This window comes from Mobula birostris, chromosome X (genome assembly GCF_030028105.1).
Source record: "Mobula birostris isolate sMobBir1 chromosome X, sMobBir1.hap1, whole genome shotgun sequence".
NCBI classification, from domain to species: domain Eukaryota; kingdom Metazoa; phylum Chordata; class Chondrichthyes; order Myliobatiformes; family Myliobatidae; genus Mobula; species Mobula birostris.
Genome location: NC_092402.1, coordinates 20,714,077 through 20,726,761, shown reverse-complemented (window position 1 = coordinate 20,726,761; position 12,685 = coordinate 20,714,077). Strand labels below are relative to the sequence as shown.

Sequence of the window (12,685 nt, the reverse complement as noted above, 5' to 3'; positions counted from 1 at the left end):
TTTTAAGGCATGCAGATGTTTATGCAGGAAATGCAGCACACTCTAGCATGCAAACTAGAGTGTGCATTCCTCTAGTTTACAGAAGCATTTGAAAACATCCCAAACAGTGGAGCTAAGTTTAGGTACAGACTGGTGGCTATAAGATGTCACAGTCAGATCTGAAATTATGTCAAAAGAACAGTTAAGCTCAGAAAAAAAAGTTTGGATTCTGAAAATCAAAACAGGTACTGTAAACACATTTAATGTTCTTTCTTCTTTTGATGAATTTCTTCTGCTGACATGTTTAGTGCTTCACTTTAGAAACTGTGCCTCAAATATTCTTATGGTTCAGGAAACATGGCAGTATTAATGCTGAATAATAAATAATTAATGACAATAATAAAGATGAGAGTGTCTGCCAAACACCCCTTCTACACTAAGCCTGTTGCCTTTAGGCTGGCTCTCCCCTGAATAACTGGATGATTCTGGAGTTGCAAGAGACTGTAGATGCTGGAATCTGGAGCATCACACCAGATGCTGAAGGAACTCAGCAAATCAGGCAGCATCTATGGTGGAAAATAGACAGATGGTGGTTTGGGTCAAGACTCTTCATCTTTACAGATGAGGCCAGTTCCTGTAGATTTGTATGTGTTGCAGTTCAATGACTAGAAATCCAGTAGGATCCATTTAGTTCACCTGCTGCCATTTGACCCGTCAAATCTACTTCACCATTCAATCATGGCTGAATTTTTTCAACCCCATTGCCCCACCTTCTCCCCATAACCTTTCACCCTTTTAACAGTCAGAAACCTCTCAATCTCTGCATTGAATACACCCAATGGCTTTGCCTCTACCACCCTCTGCGGGAATAAATTCCACAGATTCACCACCTCTGGCTGAAGAAATACTTTGTCATTTCTAAAGGAATGTCCCTTTATTTGATGCTATGCACTGAGATCTTAGACTATCTTACTAATGGAAACTTCCTTTCCATGTCCACTCTCTCCAAAACTTTCAGTATTCAGTAGATAGCAGTGAGATCCCACCCTCATCCTTCTTATCTGTGGAAATAGCATCCCAATTTGCCGACAGGAATCAGTTCAAAATAATCCTTGCATCCAACAGAACATTTCCAAGAAATAAGCAAGCCAGGATGAAAAAACAGTTTTTAATAAAGCTTCTCAATATTGTTCAAAGTGCTGAAGTTAGATTGAAACATACTATTAAGGTTCAATCAGTAGTACAATAAATAAATATTTTTTACCTCAAAAAATAATTTTTAAATCCATCATTTTCTAATATATTTTTATCAGAAGAATTCACAATCCACTTGCATTCAATTTATTTTTTGGCTGAGCAGTAATTGTAACTTTGAATTGGACCTCAATGAAATCTAAAGTGGGAAGCTTATGCTCCTCACATAAAACGGATGGATTGATTACTTCGTGTGTTGGGATACTTCTTTTTGGAAATGTAATATTGATTTAACATAGCAATACAGTATCTTGTGTGTGGAGAGCATAAGGTTCCCTTTTGAGGTCTATTCAAGCCCCACTCTCCTGCATTCTCCCCGTACTCTTTGACACCCTTACTAATCAAGAACCTATCAGCTTCTACTTTAAATGTACCTTATGACTTGTCCTCCACAGCAATCTGTAGTAATGAATACCACAGATTCACCACACTTGGCTAAAGAAATTCTTCCTCATCTCTGTTCTAAAGGTGTGGCACGTGGCCAAGTGGTTAGGGCATTGGACCAGCGATCTGAAGGTCGTGGGTTCGAGCCTTGGCTGAAGCAACTTGTGTCCTCGAGCAAGGCACTTAACCACACAATGCTCCAGTCTACCCAGCTGAGAATGGGTACCAGCAAAACGCTGGGGGTTAACCTCGCGATAGACTGACATCCTATCTGGGAGGGAGTCTCATACTCTCAGTCGCTTCACGCCACAGAAACCGGCATAAGCACCAGCACTAGCCCTGATGGGCCACAAGGCTCGTGACAGACTTTAATCTTTAATCTGTTCTAAAGGGATGTCCTTCTATTCTGAGGCTGAGCCCTCTGGGTCTCCCACTATAATAAACATCCTCCCCATGCAACACACAAAAAATGCTGAAGGAACTCAGCAGGTCAGGCAGCATCTATGGAAATTAATAAACAGTCAACATTTTGGGCCAAGACCCTTCTTCAGGAATCAATATTTGGTAGGTTTCAATGTGGTCCCCCTTCATTCCTCTAAACTCCAGTGAGAACAAACCCAGAGCTATCAAACACTCTCATGCATTAACCCTTTCATTCCAGAGATTATTCTCATAAACCTTCTCTGAATCCTCTACAATGCCGGCAGTACTAAGCTACACTTTGGTGAACCTAAAACATGGATTGTTCAACAGAATAACAAGTCAGAAGACTTTCCTCAATTCTGCGGCAAAGTCTGTAAGCCCAATGGCTTGGCCTCCACAGATGGGAGAAATAGAATTTCCCACATTAAATGCCACAAATGCAGAAAGGCGAAGTCTTAGAGAAGAATTGGCAGAAGTGCTATAAGTTTTACAATCATTACCACCTTGAGATGCCGCTGGAAAATCCACCTAATCTGCTTTTGATTGAGCTAAACATATCCAGAGATATTTGCTGGAGGGTGTAGACCTGGGTAGCTTTTCATTGACATAAATTCAGTGGCCCTATGCTCACTCCATGCATTATAAAGAAGTCAAGAAGATAAGGCCTTCACATCTCCCACTGTCAGATAGAGTACAGCATATGTTGAAGAGAACGAGCACCCATGCACTGTAGTCCAGAGTGAATCACAGTCTTCAGACAAGTAAAGAGCATTACAAGGAAATCAAAGCTCAGGTGTGTCCTACTTATTATAAAGTGGTGGCTTGTGCAGGTCACTTGTGGCTTCAACAAGGGAACTGGTTATACAATCGTGGAACAGATCTGACTGAATTTCTGTACAGAAGCCTGACCCAGTTTGATGGGCCAAATGGCAGCACCTTGTCCTGTGATGAATCTTTGTTTCTACGTTACAAGATTTGATGTTGTTAGCAATGTGAACATTTACTATCCATCTGAATTTATCATTAAGAAGGTGCTAGAGAGTTCCCTTCTTGAACACAGCATGCTACATGATGAAGCCACATCCACCATCGAGCTGAATCATGATGTCCAACTTTTAAATGCAACATCAACAAATGTATATCAATCTATTTCTAACTCAGAAACATATAAGAAGGGCACCTTAAATGTGGTACTGGGTTATTAATTTAACTAATGTAGTACAGAAAGGATTGAATAACTTTAGGCAAGGTTTTGAGGGAGAGGAGAAATGGGTTGACAAAAGAAAGTCTTTGAACTCCAGATTTCTTTTTGCCTTTGTCCTGGATGTTGAATCATGTCATGCTTCCAAAACACAAAGCATTCCAATACAGAATATTACCATTCGAGAGAGAGCGAGAGAGCAAGCATGGGCTTCCCATTGGAGATCTCATTTCCTAACAAAGAAACTGTACTGGAACTCAACAGACCTTCAAATAACTTTGAAGCCCCACTAAAAGAGCCTCGTTATTGTTACAATACACAAGAAAGAATGAACTATTGCTAACATTGAGCCAAGAAGATTATTGGAGGGCTGCCTGTTGTATTTGATCTTGTTTGTCACTTTTGGTGAAATGATAAAAGTGGTAATTTGGTAAAGGTGCCTTCTCTTTATGATTTTTTCCTTTTAGCTGAAGTACAAAGTGAGATTGAGCGCATCTTTGAATTGGCCAGGACCCTCCAATTGGTTGCTCTTGATGCAGACACCATCAACCATCCAGCCCAACTTAACAAAACTTCTCTGGCCCCAATTATAGTCTACATAAAAATTGCTTCACCCAAGGTAAGAGACCTCAAAAATGTTTCTATATTTCATCCCATTGAGTTTTTGCACCTCCAATATCTTTCCTGTCACTCACCAGCCCCAAATGACCCACTATTCTTAACCCAATTGTTCTAACCACTGCGTGGAGAACTGGCAAGTAACGCATACTTACCTGTTTCTATCAGAAATGGTACACTTGTCTCCTTGGAAGCTTTCAGAAAAAAAGTGACATCTGGGAAATATGGAACATTAGAACACTACAGCATGGTAAAGGCCCTTTGGCCCATAATGTTGTGCTGACCTTCTAATCTACTCTAAAATCAATCTAAAACTTCCCTCCTACATGGCACTCCATCCATGAGCCTGTCTAAGAGTATCCAAATGTATCTAGGGATATTTATACCTCATATTTAGGGGTATAATGCCCCTACTGTATCTGGCTCTGCCACCATCCCTGGCAGGGTATTCCACACACCCACGAGCCTCTCCAATCACCTTAAAATTATGCCCCCTAGTATTATCAAATTCTGCTCTGGAGAAACGTCTTTGGATATCCACTCAATCTATGCCTCTTATCGAATTATACTCCTCTATCAAATCACCTCTCATCCTCCTTTGCTCCAGAGAGAAAAGCCCTAGTTTGCTCAACCTCTCCTCATAGGACATGCTCTCCAATCCAGGCAGCATCCTGGTAAATCTCTTCTGCACCCTCTCTAAAGCTTCCACATCCTTCCTATAATAAAGTGACCAGAACTGAACACAGTACTCCAAGTGTGGTCTAGCCAGGGTTTTACAGAGCTGCAACGTTACCTCACGGCTCTTGAACTCAATATAGTAATTTACCATCCTCCCTGAAAATGCCAGGACACAGTGCCAGCTTGTATGTTCTCTTCCTTTAACAGTTTCAAAGAGGGTAGGAAAAGATTCTACTCCTGGTAGGGGACCTTTTCCCAGGAAATGTGTGGACATTTTAAATATGCTAATGAATACAGAAACAATTGGCTTTTGGGTCAGGCACTTTAAACTCCCTCTACCCTCTTCGATGGATGTAAGAAATTCCATGACACTATTTAAGATTAGATTAACTTTATTTGTCACATGTACATGGAGACATCGAAACACACAGTGAATTGCATAGTTTGACCAGCAACCAACACAATCCAAAGGTGCAGCCTATAAGTGATGCCATGCTTCTGGCACCAACACAGCATGCCAATAACTTATTAACCCTGAGCATAAATACACCTTTGGAATGTGGGAGGAAACCAAAGCACCCAGAAGAAACAGACACAGTCATGGGAAGAACATGCACACTCCTTACAGACAGCACTGGAATAGAACCCAATCTCCCAATCACTGGCACTGTAAAGCATTATGCTAATCACTACTATCAATGACTCTGGTGTCAGTGTTCATCTCTCAATCAGTATCACTAACACTGGTAAAGTTGATCCTTATAGCATTGCTGTTTGTGGGATCTTGCTGTGCATAGATTGGCTGACGTGTTTGCCTCATTACAACAGTGGTTGCTTATCAAACATTCCCATTGTGCATGTCCGATGTGCAATCACTGCTGTAATCGGGTGCTATGAAAGGAATATGAGGTGCTATATGAATGCACCCATTTCCTTTTGATTTAACCTGTTCTGCAGGTTTTGAAGTGGGCAGGTGTCCTCAGCCTCGAGAAGTCGGGTAGTGAAGGGAGACCAGGACACCTTCAAGGTGAAGTTCCTTATAAGTACAGCACTGCTTGTGTGCTGTGTCTGAGGAGTTGTTCACCCACACACACAAACCCACTCGCATGCACATACACACACAACCATGCGCACACATGCACATAAATACATATGTACAAACACACACATATATATACACACACGCGCACGTGCGTGCGCTCCAGGAATTAATTACACTCCTCTCCAACGCTGTCTTCAATCAGCCTTACTACAAGAATGGGGGGGGGAGGGATCTCATTGAAACCGAATGAACATTGAAAGGCTTGGATAGAGTCGATGTGGAGAGAATGTTTCTAATAGTGGGCGAGTCTAGGACCTGAGGGCACAGGCTCAGAATAGTGGGTCGTCCCTTTAGAACAGAGATGAAGAGGAATTTATTTTGCCAGAGTGTGGTAAATCTATGGAATTCATTGCTGCAGATGGCTGTGGAGGCCAAGTCATTGGGTATATTTAAAGTGGAGGCTGATAGGTACTTGATTAGTAAGGGTGTCAAAGGTTACAGGCAGGAGAATGAGGTTGACAGGGATAATAAATCAGCCATGATAGAATGGCAGAGCTGTCTCAATGTGCAGAATGGCCTAATTCTGCTCTTACGTTTTATGGTCTTACTGCTCAGTGTTTCCATGTTAAAATATGTATAGAAGCTCTTTCCAATCTGAAACTGTGTCTCTCCACAGTCCCATCAACCCAGAAATCAATAGCAACAATTAATGTTGAGAGGTTGCTGTGTATCAGCAAATCATACTGAGGGATAGGGTTAGTGCATGTCAACCAGTTGTTGGATTCTGATGTTTTTCATCTAAGGATCATTCAGAAGTCAGGAAAGAGGCACAGTACTTGTTGCTTTGTGATTATTTTATTAAGCTCTAATAGAACAAAGAAAATTGAAAAACGGACACTGATAGAAGTTTTGTAAGTGAAGGGAAAGAGAAGCAAAAGGAGATATGCCTTATGGTCAGTTCTTTTTCTATCCCATAGATAAGAAACATTCCATTCAAATTTGCAGAAAGAGTTAACCAATCAGATAGCCCCTATTCAAATAACACAATACCAAGAGAAGCTTCCAGAATCATACAAATGTAATCATTTGGGGACACACGAAACAATTGCATATACATGCTGTGACCACTAGGAAACATATTAAACAGTTATAAAAAAATACTACCAGGCATAAATTGTTAAACTGCAAAGATAATGACAATTAAACAGTCCAATCCAACGCAGTATTATACTGAGAATCATCAGTACAAGGGTAAATGAATAAAATGTTATTTGGTCAAATAAAATGTTATTTGGTGCACATGAGTTTCATTATCTGTTTGCCCACAGGTCTTACAGCGACTAATAAAGTCACGAGGAAAATCCCAGGCTAAACATCTCAATGTACAGATGGTGGCATCAGACAAGCTAGCACAGTGTCCTCCGGTCAGTACCTCAGATTCAGCAGGAACTGTGCTTTCACAAACCTACAAACCTCTCATAAATACTCCAAAAGTCTCTTCTTTCTTTTGGCTCTCTACTGTGATCATTCAGAGAGTTCAGTTGTACGAATTGCACTATAGTCAAGAAATTGGTAAATTGGTTTATCACTGTCACATGTACAATGCTTTATTTTCAGAATCAGAACAATACATAAAATATTCAATAAATTACAGTAATAAATATATATGAAAAAGTCAAGTAAGTCATGCAAAAAGAGAGCAGAGTTCATGAGGTAGTGTTCATGGGTTCATTATCTGTTGAGAAATCTGATGAGGTAGGGGAAGAAGCTGTTTGTAAAAAAGTGAACGTGTGTCTTCAGGCTCCAATACCTCCTCTCGGATGGTAGCAATGAGAAGAGGACATGTCATGTGTGGTGGGGGTCCTTAATGATCAATGCCACCTTTATCCATACAGATCATTTCATCACAATCAGTAAATTGAGGTAGTATAAGGGAAAAGCTAAACCAGAATGCAAAATATAATGTTACATATACAGAGAAAGTGCAGTGCAGCCAGACAATAAGTTACAAGGCCATAATGAGGTAGATTGTGAAGTCCAGAACACAAACACAAGAGATTCTGCAGATGCTGGAAGTCCATTGCAATGCACAGAAAATTCATGCAGACCTCAGCAGGTCAGGCAACATCTATGGAAATGAGTAAACAGTCACTGTTTCAAAGTTCAAAATACAATTATTATCAAAGTATATATACTATATACAACCTTGAGATTGTCTCCTTACAGGCAGCCACAAAACAAAGAAACCCAATAGAATCCATTAAAAAAAAGAAGACCATCAAACACCCAATATGCAAAAAAAGAACAAATTGTGCAAACAATATAAAGTAAGCAAATAACATTCAGAACTAAAGTTCATAAAGTGAGTTCACAGCCACGAAGCCAGTCATCACTGCAGTCGGTCCAGGAGCCTGTTAGTTGCAGGCCACAGCCTCAGTTCAGTGCAGAGATGAGTAAACTTTGCCGAACAACGAGCTGAGCTAAGCGCCTCTGGCCCAGACACCCTGACACTTTTCAAACTAGCCCAGCGCTTAAATCGGCCAAACCTCATGTTGTTCTTCACTCTCAGGCCCAGACTCCACCCCCTCGGTACACTCTTGGGCCTGGGGCTCTGCTGCCCAGATATGCTCTCGGGGCTGGACTCCGCTGCCTCGATACGCTCTTGGGGCTAGGCTCCACTGCCTCGATATGCTCTTGGGGCTGGACTCTGCTGCCTCGATACGCTCTCAGGCCCGGGCTCCGCCCCCTCAGTACTCTCTCAGGCCTGGGCTCTACTGCCTCGATATGCTCTCGGGCCTGGGCTCTGCTGCCTCAATACGTTCTCAGGACTGGGCTGTGCTGCCTCGATACACTCTCGGGCCTGGGCTCTGCTGCCTCGCTCTCGGGCCTGGGCTCTGCTGCCTCGATACGCTCTCAGGCCCGGGCTCCGTCCCCTCAGTACTCTCTCAGGGCTGGGCTCTGCCGCCTCAATACGCTCTCGGGGCTGGGCTCTGCTGCCTCAGTACACTCTCAGGCCTGGGCTGTGCTGCCTCGATATGCTCTCGGGCCTGGGTTCTGCCACCTCAATATACTCTCGGGCCCGATCTTTCCAATCTGGCCCAGCGCTTAAATTGGTCAAGCATTGGCTTTTTCCTCGCTCTCGGGCCTAGGCCCTGCCGCCTCGATACGCTCTCGGGGCTGTGCTCTGCTGCCTCAATATGCTCTCGGGCCTGGGCTCCGGTACCTCAAAACGCTCTTGGGCCCAATCTTTCCAATCTGGCCCAGCGCTTAAATTAGTCAAGCATTGGCTTGCTCCTTGCTCTCGGGCCTAGGCCCTGCCGCTTCAACCTGCCTTGCTTCAACCTGATCCACAGCTTCAAATCGGCTCCAAGTCCACTCCAACAATGGCCAAACATTGGCTCATTCCTTGCTCTCTGGCCTGGACCTTACCGCATTGATTTGGCCCATACACTCCATGCCACTCCAGTCATGCACCTTCAAGATGACAATTCACACCACAAAAATACCAGGTTGTACAGGTGGTTCAAAAGATCATCCCCAAAAGGGAAGTTACAGGCTATTGATTGCAGTGATTGTTTTCCAGAAAAGAGTGTGATTAATAAAGTGGTTGGTAGTTTTGTTTGCTTCCAGTAAGATGTCACTGTACTTCACCAACACCATCTTAAACCAGAAGCCAAGGTCTGGGTTTTTAAAATGGTGCAGGACTCTGGGTTTTTAAAATGGGAAAGTAGCCATCGAAAAATAACAAGGAAAGAGGAAGGAAATGAGAATAACCAATAAAGCAGAAAATTCAAAGATTCAAAGTACATTTCTTATCAATGTATATAGTATACAACCTTGAGATTTTCCTTCCCACAGCCAACCACGAAACAAAGAAAACCCTGGAACATGTTCAAAGGAAAACATCAAACACCCCCCTCCCCACCAATGCACAAAAAAATCGCGCAAATGACAAAAGAGGGTTAAAAAAAACAAGCGAAAAATCACAGAATATAAAACATAAAATCGAAAGAGTCCAGGCATGTTCAGTTCAGTTCAATCTAGTGCTGTGCCGCTTGTTATCTGTAGACCATCCCAATCAAAATTGCACAAAATAGCAATAAGGAGCAACCAGAAACCAGAAACACAGCATAACATGAACTACAGAGTCCAATCACAAACCGCAGCGATTAAATCTTGCCCAAGACTCAGGACTCCAGCATCATCCTCTGGGAGCAGCGAGCAAAAAGGAGAGAGATCGTCACATGCAGACATCTTCCTCTGCCAGCAGCAAGTGAGAGACTAGGTGGCGCTGAACAACCCCTTCACCTTCTGCTCTTGCCTCTATGTTTTAATTGGCGGGATCGGTGAGAAATTGAGTTGATTATGGTCTCCATTTCTCTTGGCCTCAAGGCCGCATGCTTCACTTGAAACCTTACCGAACAATCTTGAGTCAGCGAAGCACCAGATCGCCCAATCGGTCTGAAAACACACCACCAAAATGTAGATTACTGGCTCCAACAGCAGCAGAACCACATTTGAAAGAAAAAGAAGACGTAAAAGAAATGGAAGAAGTAGTTTTGCGAACTGTCTGGAGGATGTCACTCTTGATAATGTTGTTCACTGGCATCATCTTCTTTCGGAAATGGCCTCCTTTCATGCTGTAACGACTCTGTGATTCAAGTCTCTGGCTCCTTAAGTCAGGGCCTTTGAACCCAGAGATCAGCAGGTGAACCCACTGACACTATCAAAGCGAGACAGGACCTCCTTCATCGCCAGCGATGCACAACTTTCCTCCCCAATGTTGGTCCACAACCTGTGCCACAACTGGGAACTTGTTTCTTTCAATTTGAGCATTTGGACGTTTTTCTCCCCACAGGCAAAAAAACTAACCAACATGTGGGGACAGAACAGACGCTTCCACAGCCCCCACCCACCAGCACTTCTTAGAAATAGAAATAGGAATTGACAAAGATTACCTCCAGAAAATGGAGTGTGCAGGGTTTCACCCGTTTTCCAGCTAAAGGCTGATTTATACTTCTGCGTCAACTCGACGCCGTAACCTACGCAAGTGGCCTACGCGCATTGTGAGCATTTATACTTGTGCGTTGGTGTGTCTGCGTCGCTCTGCAACTCGCGCACGTCACGCATGCGCACACACCTGCCCGTGCAAGGCCTCATGGTCATGGTTTTCTTTCTCGGGGTAAACAAGTTTAAAGTGAGCGTCTTTTTTCATAAAAGCGAAATGTGTCCTCCATAATTTTGGAGGTCTGTAAAGCTTTATGGAAAGCATTGCAGCCAGAGTTCCTTCCCTGCCCTTCAGTCGCCCAATGCAGCGTAGGAGGAAATGCGATGCTACCAAGCGGACCAATCACAGTTGTTGCGGTCTGCGTCGCCGTGACACGTAGTTACATTTTGGGAGAGGTGTGCGTCAGGCTACGGCGTAGGGATCTGCGTAGGCTCTGCATAAGGTTCGCGGCTACGCCATACCTATGGCATTGATTTGACGCAGAAGTATATATCAGCCTTTAGGTTGCTATAGGGAACTTTGAACCTTCCCTGCTATTCCGACCCCCACCACTGTCTATGTTATGTTTGTATGTATGTGTAAGTTTCCTCAAGGTGCTCTGGCTTTCTCCCACATCCCAAAGGTTTGTGGGTAAGTAGGTTAATTGGCCAATGTCAGTTATTGCTAATGTAGATGGGTTGAGGTATAAGAGAGCAGGTTACATGGAATGGGATTCATACTCTGGAAGTGGGCAAGGCTGGCTGTTACTTTTCATGCCCTGATACCCTTGAGAAACCGGTGCTGAGTGGCCATCCAGAACCACTAAGCACTCTGCAGGGAAAGTGTTGGCAAATGGAGGGTCCCATGAGTATATATCCAGCATAGAATGTGAATTGAAATGGAGGGTTCCAGCATAGAATGTGGATTGGACAACCAATATGCTCATGTACCAGTTATTCCCCCAAGTTTAGAAGCTGAGGGTCCAGGGAATGTTGTCAAAACCTTCAAAATAGGCTGTGTTCTGTTCTGTAGGTGACAGATACATTGGGCTATCACAGTTACAGTGGTGAGGAGGGCTGTGCCCAGGATGGACCAGGCTGTGACCAATATTCTCTGCGCACCTTTGTGTTCAGATACATTGGAATTACCATACCAGGCCATGATGCAACCAGCAGGCTAATGTGAATGTGTTTCCTATCGTGGGGGAGTCTAGGACCAGAAGACACAGCTTCATAATAGAGGGGCAACCCTTTACAATGGAGATGAGACATTTCTTTTGACAGAGGGTGGTGAATCTGTGGAATTCATTGCCACAGATGTCTTTAGAAACATATAGAAACATAGAAAATAGGTGCAGGAGTAGGCCATTCGGCCCTTCGAGCCTGCACCGCCATTTATTATGATCATGGCTGATCATCCAACTCAGAACACCACCCCAGCCTTCCCTCCATACCCCCTGACCCCCGTAGCCACAAGGGCCATATCTAACTCCCTCTTAAATATAGCCAATGAACTGGCCTCAACTGTTTCCTGTGGCAGAGAATTCCACAGATTCACCACTCTCTGTGTGAAGAAGTTTTTCCTAATCTCGGTCCTAAAAGGCTTCCCTTCTATCCTCAAACTGTGACCCCTCGTTCTGGACTTCCCCAACATCGGGAACAATCTTCCTGCTTCTAGCCTGTCCAATCCCCTTAGGATCTTATACGTTTCAATCAGATCCCCCCTCAATCTTCTAAATTCCAACGAGTACAAGCCCAGTTCATCCAGTCTTTCTTCATATGAAAGTCCTGCCATCCCAGGAATCAATCTGGTGAACCTTCTCTGTACTCCCTCTATGGCAAGGATGTCTTTCCTCAGATTAGGGGACCAAGACTGCACACAATACTCCAGGTGTGGTCTCACCAAGGCCTTGTACAACTGCAGTAGTACCTCCCTGCTCCTGTACTCAAATCCTCTTGCTATAAATGCCAGCATACCATTCGCCTTTTTCACCGCCTGCTGTACCTGCATGCCCACTTTCAATGACTGGTGTATAATGACACCCAGGTCTCGTTGCACCTCCCCTTTTCCTAATCGGCCACCATTCAGATAATAATCTGTTTTCCTATTTTTACCACCA

At 43.6% G+C, this 12,685-nt stretch overlaps 1 protein-coding gene across 3 annotated transcripts in view; it reads left to right on the top strand.

Moving 5' to 3' along the window:
• Positions 1 to 12,685, top strand: part of cacnb1 (calcium channel, voltage-dependent, beta 1 subunit) — a 470,521-nt gene that overhangs the window by 442,603 nt on the left and 15,233 nt on the right. For all 3 annotated transcript variants that reach the window (XM_072248611.1, XM_072248612.1, XM_072248610.1), the window contains exons 11-12: positions 3,709 to 3,860; positions 6,908 to 7,003. In XM_072248611.1, the coding sequence (XP_072104712.1) occupies positions 3,709 to 3,860; positions 6,908 to 7,003 (248 nt within the window). The remainder of the gene's footprint in view (positions 1 to 3,708; positions 3,861 to 6,907; positions 7,004 to 12,685) is intronic.